General features: G+C 42.0%; 1 protein-coding gene across 33 annotated transcripts in view; it reads right to left on the minus strand.

The window, feature by feature from the left end:
* Positions 1-26,887, minus strand: part of LOC109885115 (CUGBP Elav-like family member 1) — a 55,464-nt gene that overhangs the window by 14,971 nt on the left and 13,606 nt on the right. For 11 of the 33 annotated variants that reach the window (XM_031808618.1, XM_031808691.1, XM_031808688.1 and 8 more), the window contains exons 1-5: positions 22,346-22,486; positions 6,573-6,760; positions 1,495-1,577; positions 560-608; positions 254-388 (exon numbers count right to left, since the gene is read on the minus strand). In XM_031808618.1, coding sequence (XP_031664478.1) covers positions 254-388; positions 560-608; positions 1,495-1,577; positions 6,573-6,760; positions 22,346-22,449 — 559 coding nt within the window. In that variant the 5' untranslated portion in view covers positions 22,450-22,486. Of the gene's footprint in view, positions 1-253; positions 389-559; positions 609-1,494; positions 1,578-6,572; positions 6,761-14,297; positions 14,722-22,345; positions 22,487-26,887 lie in introns of those variants that run through there. The other 22 variants (XM_031808652.1, XM_031808684.1, XM_031808660.1 and 19 more) reach the window with 9 other exon arrangements.

Consider the following 26,887-nt stretch of genomic DNA (forward strand, 5'->3'; position numbering starts at 1 on the left):
ATTTGTATGGAAGATGTGTGGGATTTGTCAACGAGAGGACAAATGAGTGCAATTACTTATCACTCATCTGTTTGCAACTATTTTAGAGTGAGTGTGTATGTACCGCATGTAGAGAGATTAATGTTAAAACAACGACCAGTCCTTACAGTATAACTGATAGAGTAAATGTGTTTGGGTGCGTCTTGAAGGTGTGTGTGTGTGTGTGTGTGTGTGGATGACGATGAGGATGAAAGGTGAACTGAATCTGCCTCACCACGGCTCAGTCCATCCGGCCCACGTAGTATTCTACATTCCTCGATCTGTCCGTACGGCGAGAACATAAGTCTGATGTCATTCTCATTACACTTTTTCGATATCATCCCTATGAACAACTTCCTGTCTTCCACCGCTGAAAGAGACAATGAGGAAGAAAAGGTTGTTTCATCAAACAATGACCAACTGCATTAGAGACAACATACAACAACAAGGGCAGCTTCAAAGAGGTAGGGCTTCAACGTAAAAACAAATTACCACATCATCCAACAGTCTCCACTGCCTGCAGAGATGTAGCTATACTCACCATTATTCTTCTCACTGTCAGCTGGCTTCATCTGAACGGGGTGATGCATCTTTTGAGGAAAGACATTGAATTTAAAGGAAGCAAGAAGTGCTGACAGAGACTGCCTTGATAGGTATGAATGGATATGTGTGGAAGGCATACCTATAAAATCTGCGATGCGGAGAACGCAGACGGAATCGCAGAATCCAGACATTAAAACGGAATTCAACAATATTCAAAAATGTATTGGACTTAGTAGGGAATCAACTAAATGTATTGCAAATTATTTAAATTTGCCCAAGTTTATCATAAAACATGAACAGTGTGCATCAGTGATGGGTATTTCCTGCAACTTTCTGAAGAAGCAACGAGAATTCCCCCTGACTGTATGTGTGGTGCGCGCATCTACCACTTTGTTAGGCATTAACAATGATGCAAATAAGTATTCCGGTAGATGGAAAGGCTTTCCCAAAAACCTTTTCAATGAAATGTCAACTACAAAGTAGCCTATGCTTACCTGGCAGAATGAGATTATTTGCATCAATCCAGTATTTATTTTGCAAACTCTATCATCACATCTGCTCTACAAAAAGAGCATCTTGCTAGGTGCCATTGAAAATAAAGGGTAAATACACACCAAAATCTAAATAAAATGTAGAAAATCTAGACCTCAAAAGCAGTCTCCTGATGTTGTTTAACCATTGTTGTCGATTTATAAAATAACTAAATGGGATGCTCTATTTAAACTGTGATTTTGAGAGGGAAAACCTGAAAAAAAGGGGGAAATGGAAACCTGTAAAAACTAAATGGAGAAAAAAAATAGATTTTATAGAGCCCTACATTGAGATAAAAGCTGAACAGCAGCACTGACTGTTGTACTAGAACCTGGCAAGCTACCCAATACTTTGCCTATTCGATTTACTGATGAAGTTAAAACTTCCACCGATTCTACTCACCCCAGGGAGAATTTTCATGTTGTGAAGGGCATTTTGTGCTTCCAACGCTGATTTGCGAGCGTAATATGTTATGAAACAACAACCTGTTTGGAATGGGATATAGACAGTTGTTAGACAACAAAGTAAATGACACTCAATTTGAAAATGACATTGATAGAGTATTGGTGGGCGACCGAAAGTAACCACCACAGTTCCCCCCCTGGAAGCCTCTTCCCCGGAGCTAAAAAACATTCTGTACATGCGCTACTTCACAAACACATCCCCCTCCCTTCACGTTTCTCTCGCTCCTCTGAACCCTTCCTATCAACCAATTTGATCGACATGATGTAGGCTAGCCTACATCTGAGTCTTATTTCTGAACAGCTGATATAAAAACCTGGAATTTGAACAAACACCCCCAAAATATATATCCACACAATACCAGTCAGAAGTTTGGACATCCACTCATTCCAGGGTTTTTCTTTATTTGGACTATTTTCTACATTGTAGAATAATAGTGAAGACATCAAAACTATGAAATAACACATACAGAATCCCATAGTAACCAAAGAAGTGTTAAACATAAAAATATTTTATATTTGAGGTTCTTCAAACTTTCCACACTTTGCCTTGATGACAGCTTTGCACACTCGGCAAAGGCCGGCCCAGGGGTCGTATGCGGCACACTACCTGATTTAATATGGTCCGCGGAATTATGCTCAGATCACAAACGTATTTGTTATTCAAATTAAAAGCCCAATGAATACCTCACCTTTCTGTAATGATTTAACTCATATTGCTTGTGGGGCATTTAATTTGAAAGCACGTATAAATAACTGCATGAGGACAGACAGTGACTGACAGGCTGACACACACATCACAGTTACAAATAGTAGCTAGCTAAAAATTGCGCAAAAAATAGTTTTTCAAAGATTTAAAAGAAAAGGAAAGCACACCCCGGGGGCGGCAGGGTAGCCTAGTGGTTAGAGTGTTGGACTAGTAACCGAAAGGTTGCAAGTTCAAATCCCCGAGCTGACAAGGTACAAATCTGTCATTCTGCCCCTGAACAGGCAGTTAACCCACTGTTCCTAGGCCGTCATTGAAAATAAGAATTTGTTCTTAACTGACTTGCCTAGTTAAATAAAGGTAAAATAAAACAAAATGAATGTAGGGTGTTCCAGCGAGAGTGGGCATAAAAATATTTCTTCATTGAGGTATCAGGGGATGCTGTGTGCAAACAGAGCATCGCTGTCTTGAAAGACTACAACTTGTCCTGACACTTCCAGATGAAGCATGCAGAGAAATATAGGAATGTCTTCTGAGTAGAGGGCAAGGGCACCGAAAGAGTAGCTTTCTCAGTAGCAAAAGCAGCAAGGACTTCTCACAAAACTGAATTCAACAAATGACGGAATTGCGAGAGCTAGCTATGCATCTTTAATTATTATTATATGTTATTTTTATCTTACTTTCTTATTTTCTTAACTGCATTGTTGGTTAAGGGCTTGTAAGTAATTATTTCACTTTAGGGTCTACACCAGTTGTAATCGGGCGAATTCATTAAAGAATGTTTAATTGACTCTGCAGCAAAACTTTGCCTCAACAAGAAAGAGCTGTTTGAAAATGTTTCCCTGTCAAGACGAACAGTGACACAGTGTGTTGAGGACATCACAGAGAATATGGAACAACAGTTGAAAGACAAGGTAAAGGATTTCACCTATTTCTCATTGGCCCTGGATAAGAGCACTGATGCACGTGACACGGCGCAGTTGTTGATATTCTTACGAGGCATAACCCCAGACTTTGAAATTACAGAGGAGCTTGCTTCAGTGCAGTCAATGAAGAGCACAGCCACAGGGAAATATTTATTGGAGGTTAATAAGTGTGTGAGTTTAAAAAAGTTAGTGTGACCACTAACGGGTGCCCAAACTTGACAGGAAAAAATGTTGGCCTTTAGAAAAGGATACAAGATCAAGTAGCTGAGCTGAACCCAGATCAGAAAATTATTTTCCTGCATTGCATTATTCATCAGGTGCTCTGTAAATGTGTTCTGAAAATGAGCCATGTTTTAGATAGCCACTAAAGTGGTAAACTTCATAAGAGCAAAATCTTTAAACCACAGGCAGTTTGTCTCACTGTTGGAAGAGAGAGTTGGGTCATGCAGATACCACAAACGTGAGATGGATGAGTTTGGGGATGGTGCTTAAGAGTGTGGGACCAAAAGTCGGAGCTGGCTGAGTTTTTGCAAATGAAAGGAAAATGTGGATTTCCCTCAACTGCAAGATAAAGAATGGTTGGCTGATTTTGCCTTCACCGTGGACATCATGGCCCTCATGAATGAACTGAATTCCAAACTACAAGGGAAGGGCCTTTTTGCACATCAGATGTACAGCCATGTCAAAGCCTTCAAGGGAAAATGACTCCTCCTGACCCGCCAAGTAGAAGCCAACAATCTCACCCACCTTCCGACACTACTAGTCTGTTCCCTATCAGATGAACATCGCCGCTGCGTGCTTGAACGGTGAGTTCTCATTGTTTTGAGGATTTCAAAGTGCTGGAAAATGACACGGTTGGTTTCCTCTCATTTCACCTTCAAAGTGGATAACACCCACTGACCTGCAACTTGAGCTTATCGATCTTCAGTCTGATGCAGTGATTGGACTACTATTCAAAACAATGTCACTGACGAGATTCTATGCATCTCTCGATGAACAAAACTTCCCAAAAATTAGGAGTCATGCTCAGAAGATGTTTGTACTGTTTGGGTCAACCTATGTATGTGAACAGACATTTTCAGTGAGGAAATATAAGATAGCTCATCTCTTACTGACTCTCACCTCTCAGAAATCCTGCGCATAGCAACGTCAGAAACTATATCTGACTTCACTGCTCTAGTCAATGCCCATCAGAGACTTCACTCCTCACACTGAGTAGTTTAAATGTAATGTTGAGCTCTCTCTTTCTTTTTCTTGTGCATACCCGTTAACAAGAGTTCTATCTGTGGTGCTGAATGCACAGTGAACTTTTCCCTTTGTGTAGTTCATTGCATGTTTAATAATGAAAATACCTACCAAAAGGAGAACATGGATGTGGTTTATTTCTGTGCATGTTAAAAAAAGATAAATAAGTAGCATATCTGATCGTGATTTACAGTAGATATATCTGTCAACAGCCATACACATGATGCATAATCCTATAATATGATTCTGGCCCACGACGGCAAAATATAGTCTAATGTGGCCCTCCATGGAAAACAATTTACCAGGCCTGTTCTAGGCATTCTCTCAACCAGCATCATAAGGTAGTCACCTGGAATGCATTTCAAATAACAGGTCTGCCTTGTTAAAAGTACATTTGTGGAATTTCTTTCCTTCTTAATGTGTTTTGAGACAATTGGTTGTGTTGTGACAAGATGGGGGTGATATACAGAAGATAGCCCTATTTGGTAAAAGACCAAGTCCATATTATGGCAAGAACAGCTCAAATAAGCAAAGAGAAACGACAGTCCATCATAACTTTAAGACATGAAGGTTAGTCAATCTGTAAAATTTCAAGAACTTTGAACGTTTCTTCAAGTGCAGTCGCAAAAACCATCAAGCGCTATAATGAAACTGGCTCTCATGAGGACCGTCATAGGAAAGGAAGACCCAGAGTCACCTCTGCTGCAGAGGATAAGTTCATTAGAGTTACCGGCCTCAGAAATTGCAGCCCAAATAAATACTTCAGAGTTCAAGTAAGTGATATCTTAACATCAACTGTTCAGAGGAGACTGGTGAATCAGGCCTTCGTAGTCAAATTGCTGATAAAAAAACCACTACTAAAGGACACCGATAATAAGAAGAGACTTGCTTGGGACAAGAAACACGAGCAATGGACATTAGACCGGTGGAAATCTCTACTTTGGTCTGAAGAGTCCAAATTTGAGATTTTTGGTATCAACTGCCGTGTCTTTGTGAGATGCAGAGTAGGTGAACGGATGATCTCAGCATGTGTGGTTCCCACCGTGAAGCATGGAGGTGGTGGTGTGATGGTGCTTTGCTGGTGACACTGTCTGTGATTTATTCAGAATTCAAGGCACACTTAACCAGCATGGCTACTACAGCATTCTGTAGTGATACGCCATCCCATCTGGTTTGCGCCTAGTGGGACTATCATTTGTTTTTCAACAGGACATTGATCCAACAGACCTCCAGGCTTTGTAAGAGCTATTTGACCAAGAAGGAGAGTGATGGAGTGCTGCATCAGATGACCTGGCCTTTACAATCACCCGACCTCAATCCAATTGAGAAGGTTTGGAATGAGTTGGACCGCAGAGTGAAGGAAAAGCAGCCAACAAGTGCTCAGCATATGTGGGAATTTCTTCAAGACTGTTGGAAAAGCATTACAAGTTAAGCTGGTTGAGAGAATGCCAAGAGTGTGCAAAACTGGGAAAAAGGGTGGCTACTTTCAAGAATCTCGAATATAAAATACATTTAGATTTGTTTAACACTTGTTTGGTTACTTCATGATTCCATATATGCTATTTCATAGTTTTGATGTCTTCACTATTATTCTACAATGTGGAAAATAGTCTAAATAAAGAAAAATCCTTGAATGAGTAGGTGTGCCCAAAACTTTGACTGGTACTGTATATATATTTTGTAAGCTAATTTAGGATGTAGGGTAAAACTTTTTCGGTCTGTTGTAACTAAGGATATTGCAGTTGCACAAGTAGGGCGCAGTATAAACATTGCATTGGAGCAAAAAACAATCTGCGTTTTAACCAATTAACATAAATCTGTTAAACTGAAGGGAAAAAAACACATTTTGACTGACAATCGTCCTCCAGCTCAGACAATGTTGCAAAAAAAATAATAACATTAAATCTCAATTTTGACTGCCTGTCTGAGTCCTGCTTGTTTGATATCCTGTGGTAGCCGAGGGAGTAGTAAAGTAGAGAATATCGTAAATAAGCAGAAGCTTAGATTGTTTAGCTATCGGAAAGAGGATTCCAGAGAATTCAGCAACACAGCCAATACATGTAAAAAAAGGCAGGGAATTCTGGGTAGGGTGAGGAAGTGTAATGGACACCTCTTGTGAAGAACTCAAGACAGCACTGTCACCTTTGCTCTGTGGGGGGTTTTGACTCCTGTCACGCAACACATTGATTTCGTAGACGGCGCCGTAAGGCTCAAAAAGCTCCCGCAGCTGTTCCTCTGCCCAGGACCGTGGGATCTGGCCAACGAACATCTTGATAGCATCGATGTCGGGCTGGTCTGGGTGGTCCAGGGTCCCATTCATCTTCTTTGCCCTGAGAGAAAAAGAACGGTTGTTATAATATGGCTACATGACGTGAACTAGGGCAAAAGAAGCTACATTTAAAAGCAGTCTTCCCCAGTAGCACATTAAATATGTCCCTGCTGGAAATAACAATTGCATAATACACTAAGCAACTGGAAGCTTCACAAAATGGCATCTTCTGAGCAAGGGCTGTTTTGCAGAAAGGTACAATCAAGTGTAGACTAATTCAGTAGCACTGCATAACTTGTAGTCAAGTAAAGTTGTTAAGTGTCAGTTGAAAGAGGTGACGTGACTGAGGAAACATTCTAAAATGCATACAAAAACATACGGCACCAAATGCATACCGCCAGCAGAGAAATTACCTATGCAACTAAGACCAATAGCTCTAAAGAGAATGATCTTGACATTCGTTTTGAGAGATCTGATCTTTCATAACCAAACAATGATTTATTTAATGTAATATTGAAGGCTGCACAGAACAAAAGAACATCAAGTCCATCCTTGTCATATCCATAATGTGAATGAATTAATAGATAATAAATATAATTTGAATTTGTGCAAGCACAAACCAACTAGGTTTTCAGTTGACAAACGCATACCTCCATATCATCAGAGAAATCCAATCAAGACTGTCTAACCTAATAAAGTAGTCAAATTCTGACAGGCTAATTCTATTTTTATGCATTCAGACACCATATTCAGTGTTTAAGCCAATATCGCATTTCAAACACAAATGAAAGACGGATTTATTGAGATTGCACAAAAGATTTCAAATAGGACAGGAATATTTCAAGTAGAGGTCGACCGATTATGATTTTTCAACGCCAATACCGATTATTGGAGGACCAAAAAAAGCCAATACCGATTAAAATCGGTCGATTTTTTGGGGTGAATAATGACAATTGCAACAATACTGAATGAACACTTATTTTAACTTAATACATCGATAAAATCAAATTTAGCCTCAAATAAATAATGAAACATGTTCAATTTGGTTTAAATAATGCAAAAACAAAAGTGTTGGAGAAGAAAGTAAAAGTGCCATGTAAAAAAGCTAACGTTTAAGTTCCTTGCTCAGAACATGAGAACATATGAAAGCTGGTGGTTCCTTTTAACATGAGTCTTCAATATTCCCAGGTAAGAAGTTTTAGGTTGTAGTTATTATAGGACAATCTCTCTCTATACCATTTGTATTTCATATAACTTTGACTATTGGATGTTCTTATAGGCACTTAAGTATTGCCAGTGTAACAGTATAGCTTCCGTCCCTCTCCTCGCCCCTACCTGGGCTCGAACCAGGAACACATCGACAACAGCCACCCTCGAAGCAGCATTACCCATCGCTCCACAAAAGCCGCGACCTTGCAGAGCAAGGGGAACAACTACTCCAAGTCTCAGAGCGAGTGACGTTTGAAACGCTATTAGCACACACCCCGCTAACTAGCTAGCCATTTCACATCGGTTACACCAGCCTAATCTCGGGAGTTGATAGACGAAGTCATAAACAGCTCAATTGCTTGAAGCACAGCGACGAGCTGCTGGCAAAACGCACAAAAGTGCTGTTTGAAAGAATGCTTACGAGCCTGCTGCTGCCTACCAACACTCAGTCAGACTGCTCTATCAAATCATAGACTTAATTATAACATAATAATACACAGAAATACGAGCCTTGGGTGATTAATATGGTCGAATCCGGAAACTATCATCTCGAAAACAAGATGTTTATTCTTTCAGTGAAATACGGAACTGTTCTGTATTTTATCTAATGGGTGGCATCCATAAGTCTAAATATTCTTGTTACATTTCACAACCTTCAATGTTATGTCATAATTATGTAAAACTCTGGCAAATTAGGCAGCCCAAACTGTTGCATATACACAGACTCTGCGTGCAATGAACGCAAGAGAACTGTCTTCAGAAATAGTCTTCACAGAGTTCGCAACGAGCCAGGTTAGCAGGCAATATTAACTAAATATGCAGGTTTAAAAAATATATACTTGTGCATTGATGTTTATGGTTAGGTACACATTGGAGTAAGACAGTCCTTTTTCGCGAATACGCACCGCATCGATTATATGAAACGCAGGACACGCTTGATAAACTAGTAATATCATCGACCATGTGTAGTTAACTAGTGATTATGATTGATTGTTTTTTATAAGAAGTTTAATGCTAGCTAGCAACTTACCTTGGCTTCGTACTGCATTTGCGTAACAGGCAGTCTCCTCGTGGAGTGCAATGTAATCAGGTGGTTAGAGCGTTGGACTAGTTACCTGTAAGGTTGCAAGATTGAATCCCCGAGCTGACAAGGTAAAAATTTGTCATTCTACCCCTGAACAAGGCAGTTCACCCACCGTTCATAGGCCGTCATTGAAAATAAGAATGTGTTCTTAACTGACTTGCCTAGTTAAATAAAGATTATTTTTTTATTGGCCAAATCGGTGTCCAAAAATTACGTAAGTATTCAGACCCTTTACTCAGTACTTTGTTGAAGCACCTTTGGCAGAAATAACAGCCTTGCGTCTTCTTGGGTATGACGCTACAAGCTTGGCACACCTGTATTTGGGGAGTTTCTCCCATTCTTCTCTGCAGATCCTCTCAAGCTCTGTCAGGTTGGATGGGGAGCGTCGTTGCACAGCTATTTTCAGATCTCTCCAGAGATGTTGGATTGGGTTCAAGTCCGGGCTCGAACTGGGCCACTCAAGGACTTTCAGAGACTTGTCCCGAAGCCACTCCTGCGTTGTCTTGGCTGCGTGCTTAGGGTCGTCGTTGTCCTGTTGGAAGGTGAACCTTCACCCCAGTCTGAGGTCCTGAGCTCTCTGTAGCAGGTTTTCATCAAGTATATGGGTGTACTTTGCTCCATTTCCCTGGATCTTAACCAGTCTCCAAGACCCTGCTGCTGAAAAACATCCCCACAGCATGATGATGCCACCACCATGCTTCACCGTAGAGATGGTATTGGCCAGGTCATGAGCGGTGCCTGGTTTACTCCAGACGTGACACTTAGCATTCAGGCCAAAGAGTTCAATCTTGGTTTCATCAGACCAGAGAATCCTGTTTCTCATGGTCAGAGTCCTTTAGGTGCCTTTTGGCAAACTCCAAGTGGGCTGAGGAGTGGCTTCCGTCTGGCCACTCTACCATAAAGGCCTGGTTGGTGGAATGCTGCAGAGATGGTTGTCCTTCTGGAAGGTTCTCCCATCTCTACACAGGAACTCTGTCAGAGTGACCATCAGGTTCTTGTTCACCTCCCTAACCAAGGCCCATCTCCCCTGATTGCTCACTTTGGCTGGGCAGCCAGCTCTAGAAATCTAGGAGGTTCAAAACTACTTCCGTTTAACAATGATGGAGGCCACTGTGTTCTTGGGGACCTTCAAATTCTGCAGAAATGTTTTGGTACCCCAGAGCAGTGGCTTCGGGACAAGTCTCTGAATGTCTTTGAGTGGCCCAGCTCGGGCCTGGACTTGAACCCAATCCAACATCTCTGGAGAGATCTCAAAATAGCTGTGCAATGACGCTCCCCATCCAACCAGAGTGGCGCAGCGGTTTAATGTACTGCGTCTCAGTGATAGAGGCGTCACTACAGACCCTGGTTCGATCCCAGGCTGTATCACAACTGGCTGTGATCGGTAGTCCCATAGGGCGGCGCACAATTGTCCCAGCGTCGTCCGGGTTATGCCGTTATTATAAAATAAGAACTTGTTCTTAACTGACTTGCCTAGTAAAAAATAAAAATCTGTGACTCAACACAATTTTGTCTCGGAGCTCTACGGACAATTCCTTCGACCTCAAGCTTGGTTTTTGCTCTGACAGACACTGTCAACTGTGAGACCTTAAATAGACAGATGTGCGTCTTTCCAAATCATGCCCAATCAATTTAATTTACTACAGGGCAACTCCAATCATGTTGTAGAAACAGCTCAAGGATGATCAATGGAAAGGGGATGAACCTGAGCTCAATTTGGAGTCTCATAGCAAACGGTCTGAATACTCAGATGTGTTTTACATTTTTTATAAATTAGCAAAAAAAAATCTAAAAACCAGTTTTTGCTTTGTCATTATGGGGTATTGTGTGTAGAGTGATGAGGACTATTTATTTAATCCATAATATAATAATGCTGTAACGTAACAAAATGTTCAAAAAGTGAAGGGGTCTGAACACTTTCCGAATGCACTGTACATTGAGAATGACCGAGAGAGTACGGAACACATTCCGAGAAAAACGTGAAGCGATAGATCTAAGGACACCATCTTATGAGCACATGAAGGGTACTTCGGGATTTTGGCAATGATGCCCTTTATCTTCATCCCCAAATTCAGATTAACTCATGGATACCATTTTATGTCTATGTATCCAGTATGAAGGAAGTTAAGAGGTAGTTTCCATACTTTCCAAACATTGCGCTAATGCTAGTTAGCAACTTCCTTCAAACTGCACGCAGATGTAAGAATTATACCCACGTGTTCATCGGACTCGAATTGCCAAAATCCTTTATCACTTTAAGGATACCAGGAAATATAATCTCAATGGACACAATACTGCCTATTGACATGTCATGACAAGAGTTCACTTTTTAGTAATTAAGCACGATTTGTGAAAATCGTTCAACCTGGTTCTATTTCTGTGGTATTGATAACTCAAACTACCTTTAGATCACTGAATAATATGTAAAAAATATTCTAGATCCAAATGGCCTCATATAGGCAAACCAACCATAAGCTTTAATAGGGTTGGGCGGTATACTGTGGCATTTTGAAATACACACGGTATGATTTTCAATTCCATGGAAAATATTTTTGTAATCAATGTTTTAATTTTTTAAATGCAGTCAACATGTGCACTAGGTTAATAGATAAAACAGATTGCGTTCATTTCACCCGATTATTTTTCATTATGAAGTTTACCAAACAGCTGATTGAGCCGGTCAGGTGTTTGGTTACAAAAAAGTACAATGGGCAAATGGGAGCTTTGTGAGGGGAGTTACTCCTGTGCAGTACAATTTAAGTGAGGTGATGAAGTTACACTTAGTTCTATGACATTCACAACTGTTTGCCAGCTATATGTTATAGCTATTAAGTTAACTTTCTGAAATGTGCCAAATTAATTCTCTCCAGCTGTTTATTTGGTTAGCTAACTTGCTAGCCAATTGGCTATTGCAAGATCAAGCATCTGAGTCTTGGTAACAGCAGAGGCAATCCCCTGCTTGATTAAGATATACAGTTGAAGTTTACATACACCTTAGCCAAATACATTTAAACTCAGTTTCACAATTCTTGACATTTAATCCTAGTAAAGAATCCTTGTCTTAGGTCAGTTAGGATCACCACTTTCTTTTAAGAATGTGAAATGTCAGAATAATAGGAGAGAGAATTATTTATTTCAGCTTTTCTTTCTTTCATCACATTCCCAGTGGGTCAGAAGTTTACATACACTCAATTAGTAGTTGGTAGCATTGCCTTAATTGTTTAACTTGGGTCAAACATTTTGGGTAGCCTTCCACAAGCTTCCCACAATAAGTTGGGTGAATTTTGGCCCATTCCTCCTGACAGAGCTGGTGTAACTGCGACAGGATTGTAGGCCTCCTTGCTCGCACACGCTTTTTCAGTTCTGCCCACAAATTTTCTATAAGATTGAGTTCAGGGCTTTGTGATGGCCGCTCCAATACCTTGACTTTGTTGTCCTTAAGCCATTTTGGCACAACTTTGGAAGTATGCTTGGGGTCATTGTCCATTTGGAAGACCCATTTGCGACTAAGCTTCAACTTCCTGACTGATGTCTTGAGATGTTGCTCCAATATATCCACAATTTTCTTTCCTCGTGATGCCATCTATTTTGTGAGGTGCACCAGTCCCTCCTGCAGCAAAGCACCCCCACAACATGATGCTGCCACCCCCGTGCCTCACGCTTGGGGTGGTGTTCTTCAGCTACAAACATAACGATGGTCATTATGGTCAAACAGTTCTATTTTTGTTTCATCAGACCAGAGGACATTTCTCTAAAAAGTATGATCTTTGTTCTAGGGTTGCCGTACTATTATGGCTGACCGTGTAAAACAACACATTTCACTGCACCTATGTGGAGTATGTGACCCCCACAAAAATATACTTTTTTTTGCCTGTCCTTGCAATTAGTTTATGTTTGCATGTGTTCGTTAGCACTTACCTAGCATATTTGGAATGCTTTAGTACTTGTTAACAATTTGTTAGCAAATAGCCTGCGGCTATGAAACCCTGACCTGTTCACCGGACGTGCTACCTGTCCCAGACCTACTGTTTTCAACTCTCTAGAGACAACAGGAGCGGTAGAGATACTCTCAATGATCGACTATGAAAAGCCAACTGACATTTACTCCTGAGGGGCTGACCTGTTGCACCCTCGACAACTACTGTGATTATTATTATTTGACCATGCTGGTCATTTATGAACATTTAAACATCTTGGCCATGTTCTGTTATAATCTCCACCCAGCACAGCCAGAAGAGGACTGGCCACCCCTCATAGCCTGGTTCCTCTCTAGGTTTCTTCCTAGGTTTGGGCCTTTCTAGGGAGTTTTTCCTAGCGATCGTGCTTCTACACCTGCATTGCTTGCTGTTTGGGGTTTAAGGCTGGATTTCTGTACAGCACTTTGAGAACTCAGTTGATGTAAGAAGGGCTATATAAATACATTTGATAACACAATTTTTGGGGCTTTTTTTTTTTTTACCTTTGAAAAAAATTATTGCACCACTGGTAAAACCATGTATGGTACTGGTAAGGTAGTAAGGTATGAAAATATGCTCTATAAGCTCTAACCTGCTTTAGTTTGGAATGTATGACAATAACTGGTAGTAGCCTATTTATTCACTTCACATTAACCCACTAAAGCCTTAATGTGTATGTTACATCTAAGCAAGGCTAAAATGAAAAGATAATTAGAAGTAAAAAATAAAAAATAAAACAAGATCAAAGAATAAGCAACAAACTTTCCTAATGATTTCCCTGTATAGCGAAATTGGCAATAACATGGGTTAGACCACGAAATATGTAGTCTACAGTATGCATAAACATCACAACATACTTGTTTTAAAGCCTCTGACATGTACAATAACTACTGTTTGTAAGTTGATCTAGAAAAAAGCAGCAGCTAAAATAATAAAATCCAACTACACTGCATACGGAATACAGACTCTGAACCATTATGGGGGACATTTGGGGAGTATGCACCTGTTGAAAACTCGCTCTTCTACCGTTTTCTCATTCCACATCTACATATCAAATTTGAAGTACCAAGTTTTGGAATGGAACATTATGACAAGCACAAAAAATGTCAAGTCACAAGCTGGGACCAAACTACAGATCAAGAAATTGAGTATCAGTATAGACTGATGCTGAAAACACATGACTAAATACGAGGTGGATCCAATATATCAAACAAGTAACATTATAACCTACCCCCCCACCAACATGACACCAAAACGAATGTAAAAAAACTAAACCTCAAATTCATTTCTGAAAAGCACTTTAGCAATAGGCTATTAACCCATTGCTAGAAAGAAGAAAAACTACTTACACGGGACTAGAATTCAACGAGCAATGGTCCACCATCATCTCAGGCAAAAAATCCAGTTTAAAAGAGGCCATGTTTTTGTGTTTCTCCCCTTTTCCAAAGTAAAAAAAAAATTGAAAGATAACTCACTTTTTCACACCAGAAAATAAGTCAAGATACACTGCAAACTACTAGAGCCTACTCAGAAACTTTTCTTCAAGAGTGTGAACTTGTGGAAAGAAGCATAGGAGTGGCTGTTGTGGAAAAACTATGGCGAAACTACATGGAGGCTGATGCAAAACTACGAGAAGTAACAAAAAATGGTAAAGAACCAACAAATTCAATTAATTGGACAACGGTGAAACTTTGAACCAGAGTAGAACACACAACAAATCCTCACTGTCCAACAAACTGGGTCTAGATTAACAGAAGAGTAGGCAGGCCACTGAAAGCTGTGGCCCTGGGTCCCACAAAAAAAAGTGCTGATGGGCTGGGGCTTTTTGTGAGCATTTCTCTTAGCCAAGCAGAACTGGGTGCAGCGTCAGATAAATAGAGTGTCAGATTGATGCTGATAAGGACGAGTGACTGTCCGGAATGAATGGGGAACGGGGGCGAGCTGGTAATCCCTGCACTAATATGAGGCTGGGAGACAATCAGGTTCCGGCACTGGGACTCGGTTACCCTGTTGTTCTGTGGCAGTGGGTGGGTGGGAGGGGGGGCTGGGTCATATGACATTGGTCGCATTAACTCCCCCACCCTAACCCCCTGACCTTAGGAAACCCACAGGCATGGCAGAGAACACATAAACAAGGATGGCAACCTGTGTTAACAACCTGGGCAGTGGATGGCTCTATAACCTTTCCTTTTCTTTTGTTTGCGCCATCACAACAACCAGAGGGGTTTCAAAACCACTATTACGATTTAATAAGCCCACTTAAATTATAGAAAACATTGCTTTCAAGCTTTCTTGACTATTTCTATAAAATGTTTCCCTTGGGCCAACGGAGACATTCCGTGTGACTAACACATTTCCGATAATTACTATAGCTCCTGCCTTGGGCCAATCAGTGTCATTTTGTAAATGCCAGATCTCTATGGCAAGACGCATCAGTCACCCAAGTTTAGTCAAAATCCGACCAGTGTGGTCTGAGTTATAGCATGTGGGAATGTTCCTGGTTTGGTTGGAAGCATGCACGCACACAAGCGTTTGATGAAAGCAATGTCTATGTGGGAACATTATTGGGAACATGAGATACAACTAAACTGAACAAAAATAAAAACGCAAAATGCAACAATTTCAAAGATTTTACTGAGGCACAGTTCATATAAGGAAATCACTCAATTGAAATAAATTCAATAGTCCCTAATACATGGATTTCACGACTGGTAAAATGGAAAAATGGCGCCGGAGGAGATGGCCGCCGTTTTACGGTCTCCTAACCAATTGTGCTATTATGTGTTTGTTTTTTAATTAATTAATTTGTACATAATGTTTCTGCAACCATCTCTTACGGCAGAAAAGAGCTTCTGGATATCAGGACAGCGATCACTCACCTCGGATTAGACAAAGATTTTTTAACAACAACAACGACAAGCAGGACTCACACAATATTCTCCAAACACCCCGCAGGGCAGACATCCCAATTATTCGCATAAGGAAGCGACGCAGAGGAAGTAGAGCCGGATGGCTCGTCCGGATCTGCAGAAGGAGAGTAGGAAAGCTGCCATTACCGTCAAAATTACTCGCCAACGTGCAATCATTGGACAATAAACTAGACGAGGTACGATCACGAATATCCTACCAACGGGACATCAAAATCTGTAATATTCTATGTTTCACGGAATCGTGGCTGAATGACAACATGGATATTCAGCTATCAGGAGACACTGCACCGGCAAGATAGAACAGCACACTCCGGTAAAACGAGGGTGGGCTGTCTGTGCATATTTGTAAACAACAGCTGGTGCACAAAATCTAAGGAAGTCTCTAGATTTTGCTCGCCTGGAGTATTGTGATGAATTACAGGCCACACTACTTGCCTAGAGAGTTCGCAGCTATACTTTTTGTGGCCACCACAATCACATGCGGGCACTAAGAACGCACTCAATCAGCTGTATAAGGAAATAAGCAAACAGAAAACCACTCACTCAGAGGCGGCACTCCTAGTGGCTGGAATCTTTAATGCAGGGAAACTTAAATCAGTTCTTCCAAATCTCTATCAACATGTTAAATGTGCAACCAGAGGGAAAAAAAATATAGATCACCTGTACTCCACACACAGAGACGTGTACAAAGCTCTCCCTCGCCCTCCATTTGGTAAATCCGACCACAACTCTATCCTCCTGATTCCTGCTTACAAGCAAAAATAAAAGCAGGAAGCACCAGTGACTCGGTCTAAAAAAAATGGTCAGATGAAGCGAATGCTAAACTACAGGACTGTTTTGCTATCACAGACTGGAACATGTTCCGGGATTCTTCTGATGACATTGAGGAATACACCACATCAGTCACTGGCTTTATCAATAAGTGCATTGAGGACGTCGTCCCCACAGTGACTGTACGTACATACCCCAACCAGAAGCCATGGATTACAGCCAACACTCATACTGAGCTAAAGGTTAGAGCTGCCGCTTTCAAGGTGCGGGACTGACCCGTAAGCTTACAAGAAATCCTGCAATGCCCTGCGACGAACCATCAAACAGGCAAAGCGTCAATACAGGGCTAAGATTGAATCATACTACACCGGTTCCGACGCACGTCGGATGTGGCAGGGCTTGGAAACTATTACAGACTACAAAGGGAAGCAGAGCCGCGAGCTGCCCAGTGACACGAGCCTACCAGATGAGCTAAATCACATCTATGCTCGCTTCGAGGCAAGCAACACTGAGGCATGCATGAGAGCATCAGCTGTTCCGGACGACTGTGTGATCACGCTCTCCGTAGCCGGCGTGAGTAAGACGTTTAAACAGGTCAACATACACAAGGCTGCGGGGCCAGAAACCCTAGACCCACTCCAATTTGCATACCGCCCAAACAGATCCACAGATGATGCAATCTCTATTGCACTCCACACTGCCCTTTCCCACCTGGACAAAAGGAACACGTGTGAGAATGCTATTCATTGACTACAGCTCAGCGTTCAACACCATAGTACCCTCAAAGCTTGTCACTAAGCTAAGGAACCTGGGACTAAACACCTCCCTCTGCAACTGGATCCTGGACTTCCTGACGGGTCACCCCCAGGTTGTGAGGGTAGGTAGCAACACATCTGCCACACTGATCCTCAACACTGGAGCTCCCCAGGGGTGCGTGCTGAGTCCCCTCCTGTACTCCCTGTTCACCCATGACTGCATGGCCAGGCACGAGTCCAACACTATCATTAAGTTTGCAGACGACACAACAGTGGTAGGCCTGATCACCGACAATGATGAGACAGCCTATAGGGAGGAGGTCAGAGACCTGGCCGGGTGGTGCCAGAATAACAACCTATCCCTCAACGTAACCAAGACTAAGGAGATGATTGAGGACTACAGGAAAAGGAGCACAGAGCACATCCCCATTCTCAGCAACGGGGCTGTCGTGGAGCAGGTTGAGAGCTTCAAATTCCTTGGTGTCCACATCAACAACAAACTAGAATGGTCCAAACACACCAAGACAGTCGTGAAGAGGGCTCGACAAAGCCTATTCCCCCTCAGGTAACTAAAAAGATTTGGCATGGGTCCTGAGATCCTCAAAAGGTTCTACAGCTGCAACATCGAGACCATCCTGACCGGTTGCATCACTGCATGGTACGGCAATTGCTCTGCCTCTGACCGCAAGGCACTTCAGAGGGTAGTGCATACTGCCCAATACATCACTGGGGCAAAGCTGCCTGCCATCCAGGACCTCTACACCAGACGGTGTCAGAGGAAGGCCCTAAAAATTGTCAAAGACCCCAGCCACCCCAGTCATAGACTGTTCTCTCTACTACCGCATGGCAAGCGGATCCGGAGTGCCAAGTCTAAGACAAAAAGGCTTCTCAACAATTTTTCTTCTGGACTTCTGGACAGGTAACCAATGGTTACCCAGACTATTTACATTGTGTGCCCTCCCCCCAAACCCTCTTTTACGACGCTGGTAGTCTGTGTTTATCTTATATGCACAGTCACTTTAACCATACATCAATATACATACTACCTCAATTGACCCGACCAACCAGTGCTCCCGCACATTGGCTAACTGGGCTATCTGCATTGTGTCCCACCTCCCGCCAACCCCTCCTTTTACGCTACTGCTACTCTGTTCATCATATATGCATAGTCACTTTAACCGTACATACTACCTCAATAAGCCTGACTAACCTGTGTCTCTATATAGCCTTGCTACTCTTATTTTCAAATGTATTTTTACTGTTATTTCTTTACTTATCTACACACACACCTTTTTTTCGCACTATTGGTTAGATCCTGTAAGCAAGTATTTCACTGTAACCTGTTGTATTCGGCACACGTGACAAATAAACTTGGATTGGATTATACAGATTTGCATATGTTGGTCACAGATACTTTTTTTTAAGGCAAGGGCGTGGATCAGAAAATCAGTCAGTATCTGGTGTGACCACCATTTTCCTCATGCAGCGCGAGAGATCTCCTTCGCATATAGTTACTTGATCAGGCTGTTGATTGTGGCCTGTGGAATATTGTCCCACTCCTCTTCAATGGCTGTGCAAAATTGCTGGATATTGGCGGGAACTGGAACACGCTGTCATACACGTAGATCCAGAGTGTCCCAAACATGCCAAATGGGTGACATGTCTGGTGAGTTTATAAGCCACTGAAGAACTGGGATATTTTCAGCTTCCAGGAATTGTTTACAGATCCTTGCGATATGGGACCGTGCATTATCATGCTGAAACATGGTGATGGCGGCGGACGAATGCCACAACAATGGGCCTCAGGTTCTCATCACAGTATCTCTGCTGCATTCAAATTGCCATTAATAAAATGCAATGGTGTTCGTTTTCTGTAGCTTATGCCTGCCATATCATAACCCTGTCTCATGGTCTGACAAATACCGCTCCAGCTATCACCTTTCACCGCAGATGCGGAAGTTCGACATCGGCGGATTGAGACAGATCCAATGCAACAACAAAAAATCCCTAGTTTAAAACGGACAGATTTTTATGGGGATTTTTTTATATGCTAATTAAATTTCCACTGTGGCTCGGACATCGACTCTAGTGGGTTAAAATCGGCCCAGTGCTGTCAGAGGTATCACGTACGAACAAACTAATGTACGAAAGCACTAACGGACGGAGACAGATCCACAGTCCCCTTCCCGATCTCATCATGGGGGACAACAAGTAGACTACACAGACAGACATGATATGGGGAATAGGAGACATTGGCCTAACTTATGAATGCATACTGATTAATGGCATATAGTGGTGTAGAACTAGGCTATAGTCCATGTGTCTAACAATAACTCTGCCGAGCGCACTTTGAAGATGCTAGAACTGTCCACATTTACTTTTCCTCTGCAAACAAAACAAGTAATGAATAGGAAAATCAGATGGCCCCATATGATATTTTATCAATTTACCTAATTGGCTTGTTGTCTGTTCTATGCGAGAGAAATATTCCTCGAGGCGCATTCAAGTTGCGAGTGCCATAGGGAGGGACAAGCAGTCAACGCACAACAATACTTGCAATTGTGAAAAACAGCCGTTTTAATGGCCTTTGTTGAAAAGGGGGGGATCCCAGCTTTGCATTTCAACTTTATTTCTCAACTCCTAAATATATCGAACTGCACAATTTTCAACTGCGTTTTTAGCAGGAGTGCAATTCTCTCCAAATGCATAGGGGAGAGTGGGGCTAAATGTAACGGGGTCAATTGTAGGGTAAAACGCCACCCTCGCTCCCTCCCTCCCGGAGGACATGAGCCCTAGGATCATGCCTCAGGACAACCTGGCCGTCCCCAGCCAACCTGGTCATGCTGCTGCTCCAGTTTCAACTGTTCTGCCTGCGGATATGGAACCCGGACGTGCTAACTTGTCCCGGACCTGCTCTTTTTTACTTTCTGTCTCGACCTCTGAATGCTGAACTGACATTTACTTCTGAGGTACTGACCTGTTGCACTCTGTACAACCAATCTGATTATTATTTGACCATGCTGGTCATCTATGAACGTTTGAACATCTTAAACAATCTGGCCTTAAATGGCCATGTACTGTTATAATCTCCACCCGGCACAGCCAAAAGAGGACTGTCCAACCCTCAGAGCCTTGTTCCTCTAGGTTTCTTCCTAGATTCCTGCCTTTCTAATGAGTTTTTCCTAGCCACCGTGCTTCTACATCTGCATTGCTTGCTGTTTGAGATTTTTAGGCTGGGTTTCTGTATAGCACTTTGTGACATCTGCTGATTTAAAAAGGGCTTTATAAATAAATGTGATTGGGCCATTGACAAATTGTAAGTAGACAGATGACTTTTTTGTTGTTGAGCAAAAGTTGTGGCAACCAGGGAAAGTGTTAGGAGGAAAAAAATGGTGACATGAAGTGGTTTCTGTGATAAGTACAGGCAGGGGGCGTATTACCCCGGTTGGCAGTTACCCCAACTTAGCTAGTATATTCAATGTGTTTATGAAAAACATTTTTAGACATAAAATTCATCAATAGGATGCTAACTAGTTAAATATCGCATCTGGGAACAGGCTAATGATTAGCCCAATAGGATGAACGCAGGGTTCGAGCCCTGAATGCTGATTGGCTGACAGCCATGGTATATTAGATCGTATATTATTACTGCTCTAATTACGTTGGTAGCTAGTTTTCTAAAAGCAATAAGGCACATCAGGGGTTTGTGGTATACGGCCAATATACCACGGCTAAGGGCTGTGTCCAGGCACTCCGCTTGTGCCTAAGAACAGCCCTTAGCCGTGGAATATTGGTCATATACCACACCCCCTCTGCCTTATTGGTTAAATACGCAACCCCATGCTTCAGCCTATTTATTTATAGTTTATTTATGCTGCATCAGTTGGCCTATAGGTGATAAAGCTTATTGCTAACGGCATACCTCTTAATATGGACAAAGCATAGGCTATATGCATGGTACAATATGTACAAATACATTTGAATAAATAATTTCACCAATATGTTATTGGGCTCATTTCCGTAAGTGGAAATTGTATTCTAAATTGTATTTAGAGTGTCAGCATAATTTAATTGTAATTTATTTTGGAGTAAAATATCCTTTTAAAAAGTCACCTGAGCTTCTCAAGTCCTTCCCCATAAAAATATCTGAGGGACACACCGGACCCCCCAAAACAAGAGGGGGAGGAACCCGCACTTCAACAGTTTATGGTGGAAATCAGCTTGGAAATCAGCATGTTTTGCGTTATTTATATTATCAATTGATGTTAGCTTCAGCTGTAAGCTAGCAAGACAAGTTAGCTTACAAAGCTGAAAGCCACTGGTATCTTCTCGCATTGTAAAGTGTTCTAGCCTTCATGGACATTGTTTGGCAAACAGTATTAACAGTTTCAACAGTTCTACATGCAGTGTCGCATTATTCAAGTGTGTCAATTTCTGTGCGGCATGAGTTGGGAGCAAACATGATGCAGCCCAGACTCCTAGTGCAGGCTAGCAATGAGTAAGTGGAGCAGGCACAGTGCGTGCCTCGCACTATAAGGGGGACATTGGCTGTGCAGATAGAGTTGATCCAAGACACACATTTGACACAAGTACCGAAATAAAAATTCCAGGACCAAACTGTTTGTCATGTTCTAGTATTGGAAAGGTACAGACGTTTCAGTATACAGTGCAACACTAGTGTCTACATTATAGAATAGCAGATGCGGGAGTCATTTTCTAAAATGTCTGCTCGAAACATCCTGAGGCCTTTCAACTTTAGAATCTTGATACACTACCATTCTTCACATGCAATTCTTAACCACTACTTATAGGCCCAACTAGTATCTACTACTATAGTGTCCTTGTGAATTAGCCCTTGTGTGGCATGTCGAACCAAAGCATACCAGTGTAGGCATAGGGTCCATTGAAGGCGAAAAAGCAAGGGAGAGAAAGTGTTCTTACCCTCCCATGGTGGGTACCTCCAGGGCAGTGTGGGGAAGCTCACATTGTGGCTGCCCATGCTGCTCCGTGGACAGGTACAATACTTCAGCGTCGATGCTATCCATCCAGTGCCTTTCACAATCACTACAGAAATACACCAAACAGCACAGGACAAACATGAGACTCATGAGTCACAAGAAAAACAAACAGTAGATGGAAAGGACTTACAGTGACTGAGACAAAGACAGTTTGACAGAGGAAAAAGTGTAACATGCATGTGGAAGATATGAGAGAAATCGAAATGTACATGACAAAATTGGACACACAAGAATGATTTTAAAAACTAATTAATTACAGGCACTGCATGTAGACTAGCCTGTGCATAGTCGTTCTTTCTGGATGCAAACAAGGGCAAGCAACCTAGAAAAGGTTACATAGAATGCACAGCTACTAAAGTAGAGTGATTTGTCTTATTGCTTTAAAGACGATATGAAATGAGTGGACCTAAAAATACTGCTATCTCCTTGGCCTACATTTAAAAAATGAATTGCTAGTCTGAGTTACTTTGTGCTTCTCTGAATTATTTGCACAACAATCTCAAGGGATGAGAGAAGCTAGGTCAAGGCATTTGGTTAGATTACAACTACCCTGGGGTGTAAAGGTGAAAAACTGCATTCTGACACGAAGTACACCGACATATACACTTATATAATTAGCTATCTGTGTTGTTGAAAGGCCCCAAGATTCAGGACTGTTCATAAGGCAGATGTCCATAGCTACGGTACTCCATCATGCCAAAAAGTATTTAAAGTAGGGATGCACGATATAAAATTGGTAAGCATATCGGAATCGGCCAACTTTGGGCACTGGCCAGTTTAACTTCTTCGATATAGGGGGCGCTCTTAATTTTTGGATAAAAAAACGTTCCCGTTTTAAACAAGATATTTTGTCACGAAAAGATGCTCGACTATGCATATAATTGACAGCTTTGGAAAGAAAACACTGACGTTTCCAAAACTGCAAAGATATTATCTGTGAGTGCCACAGAACTGATGCTACAGGCGAAACCAAGATGAAATTTCAAACAGGAAATGCCCCAGATTTTGAAGGCGCTGTGTTCCAATGTCTCCTTATATGGCTGTGAATGCGCCAGGAATGAGCCTACACTTTCTGTCATTTCCCCAAGGTTTCTGCAGCATTGTGACATATTTGTAGGCATATCATTGGAAGATGGACCATTTTACACTACATCTACCAGGTGCTCGCTTGGTGTCCTCCGTCGCAATTATTGCGTAATCTCCAGCTGCGTTTATTTTTCCATTTGCTTCCGAGGAGAAACCCAAACTGCCACGAATGATTTATCATCGAATAGATATGTGAAAAACACCTTGAGGATTGATTCTAAACAACGTTTGCCATGTTTCTGTTGATATTATGGAGTTAATTTGGAAAAAAGTTTGGCGTTGTAATGACTGAATTTTCGGGGGTTTTTCTTAGCCAAACGTGATGAACAAAACGGAGCAATTTCTCCTACACAAATAATCTTTTTGGAAAAATTTAACATTTGCTATCTAACTGAGAGTCTTCTCATTGAAAACATCCGAAGTTGTTCAAAGGTAAATGATTTTATTTGAATGCTTTTCTTGTTTTTGTGAAAATGTTGCCTGCTGAATGCTAGGCTTAATGCTATGCTAGCTATCAATACTCTTACACAAATGCTTGTGTAGCTATGGTTGAAAAGCATATTTTGAAAATCTGAGATGACTGTGTTGTTAACAAAAGGCTAAGCTTGTGAGTGAATATATTTCTTCATTTCATTTGTGATATTCATGAATAGTTAACGTTGCATTATGGTAATGAGCTTGAGGCTATGATTACGCTCCCGGATACGACGCAAGAAGTTAACGCCGATGTGCAAAACCGATGTCAAATCTGACGTGCATACCTATATAAACGTAGGTAGATGACAAAAAAACGATGTCAAATCTGGCGTGCATACCTATATAAACGTAGGTAGATGACAAAAAATATAGAGCTACACGTGCAACAAAGCATTCCTAAACTAGCCCACAATGTCTGCTGTGTGGATCGAGCAGTCAACAAGTCGAGCAGTCATTTGAAAGAGTAAGAACATTTCTGCGAGACAACTCAAAGGCGAAATTCCTTAACACCAAAATAATGTAATTCATTGCCCTTGACAATCAACCGTTCTCTGTCGTGGATGATGTTGGCTTTCGCTGACCGGTCGAGCACTGGTACACACTACCAAGTAGGCGCTATTTTTTAGATGTTGCCCTGTCGGAGTTACACAGTATTGTTGAAACTTACATCCATGAGCTACTTGCTATGTCACAATTGACATTTGGACCAGCGATGTCAGCCCCATGAGCATTGAGTCTGACAGCACAGTGGGTCAGCGAGGATTTCGTACTGAGGAAAGCCATATTGCATGCTCAAGAATGTGCTGGTTCTCATACCGCTGCTGCCATTTCAATGGCATTTGAGAACAAGAACATGAACTAGCACCATTCCAACAACTTTATCGAGAAATAAGCTCAACTGCGTCTGCAGCAGACCTGATACACTGTCATGGGTTTGAAATGCCTGCTCAACAAAAATGGGGTTTACTTGGAAAAGTACTCTAATAGAGGCAGTGAACAAGCAATTCAGTGGCACTCTCTCTGAGCCTCTACTGTGTTACCACCATGCTCGATGCTGCGTACAAGCACCGCTACTTCGATGTAGACAATAAAAAACAGGGCTTACGTGAAATGTTACAGACACAGCTGGACAAGATGGAAACAAAAGCAGTGGCAGTGCACACCAAGGAAGAGAGGCCACAGACAGAGCTGAAACTTCACTGCTTGACATGTATTTTAATTTTAATTTGACCTTTATTTAACTAGGCAAGTCAGTTAAGAACAAATTCTCTAAACTGCCTGTTTAGGGGCAGAACAACAGATTTGTACCTTGCTCGGGGATTTGAACTTGCAACCTTCCGGTTACTAGTCCAACGCTCTAACCACTAGGCTACTATGCCGCCATCACACCATTCTTGATTTAATGTTGTCTTTACATATACTAAATAATGTGGGAAACTTGTTTTGATTCAGAACGGACCATTATCATGCACCCGTCTCAAAACAGGGGCAGCGGGGGGGAAAAAAAGTCATCTATATGCACTTAAATAGTTAATGGTGGTTCCGGTGGTTCATTTTCATGGCAGCCTGGTAGGCTAAACTCCTGTTGTAAAGAGAAGCAATATGCTTCATATTAGGAAAGTTGAGAAATAAATAGTAGGCCTAGCCTATAGATGGGAGGGGAGCACGTGATGCAGGGGAGCACGTGATGCCGCGGAGCTGAGCAGATGTTGACAAACCGAGCTCTTCAAAGTTATTCTATTATTACCTAAATAACAACGTTGAAACAATATTCTAACATCGGCTGATAAATTGTCAAGTACTTACCTTCCCAAAGAGCCATGGACCTCCAACCGAGAGGCAAGAAGGACGACCAAAATGTTGTTGATTCCCAAGATAACAATAACACTACAGCTAGCAAGATTAGCATTAGCCATCATAATTCAGACGACAGTTCCAGGCTGTTGCTCTCAGCAGCCTCTTGGGAGCCTGCCGACATGCTGGCTACTCTCCTCTGGGAAATTCAGGATGGTAACAAAGGTCTTTCTATGAAAATTGATAAGAAATCATCTGAACTCCATTCTTCCATTGACTACCTGAAATCCTCCATGAATGATCTCCTGTTGAGAACGACTGAGGTAGAGTTGCGCATTAGCACAGTTGAAGATACCATCGCTCGATATGACCAGGTCTTGATACAACTGCAAAAGGACAATGCCTACCTCAAAAACAAGGTAGATCAGATGGAGAACCAGAGAAGACGTAGTAATATCCGTGTGGTGGGATTGAAAGAGGACAGCGAGGGCCGTGACCCGGTCCATTTCTTCCCTCAATGGATCCCGGAGGTCCGAGGCATAATCAACTTCACCAGGCCGCTGGAAATCGAACGCACCCACAGAACATCAGCTCCGAAACCCCGGCCAGATGAGCCCCCACGGGCCGTCCTGATCAGGTTCCTCCGTTTCCAAGACAGAGAGAAGATACTGCAACTCACAAGAGCCAAAGGGGACATTACCATCAATGGCAAGAGGGTCATCCTTTTCCCGGATATGAGCGCGGATCTCGCCAGACGTCGCAAGCCGTTCAGACCTGCCGCCAAAGCACTGAAGGAGAAGAACATCACCGGCTACCTCATCCACCCTGCGTGGATGAAAGTTCAGTACAAAGGCCGAAGCCATCTCTTCAACACACCAGGAGATGTGCACACTTATCTCAAGGAACTGAGCAACGTCTGAGCCAGGACGGTCTCTCTGGGGGTTAAGATGCAGTTTGTTTTCTCTTATCCGGACTGAACTGCTGATATCTTCCGGTCACTATAATTGATTTGTACATTTTCAACTAACCGTATCTTTCCGGGGTGAGTTCTATTACATTTACAGGAGAGTATATTTTGGTTTAGTCCATATCCACTGGGCGAAGCAAA

Source organism: Oncorhynchus kisutch, linkage group LG3, assembly GCF_002021735.2.
Source record: "Oncorhynchus kisutch isolate 150728-3 linkage group LG3, Okis_V2, whole genome shotgun sequence".
NCBI lineage: Eukaryota > Metazoa > Chordata > Actinopteri > Salmoniformes > Salmonidae > Oncorhynchus > Oncorhynchus kisutch.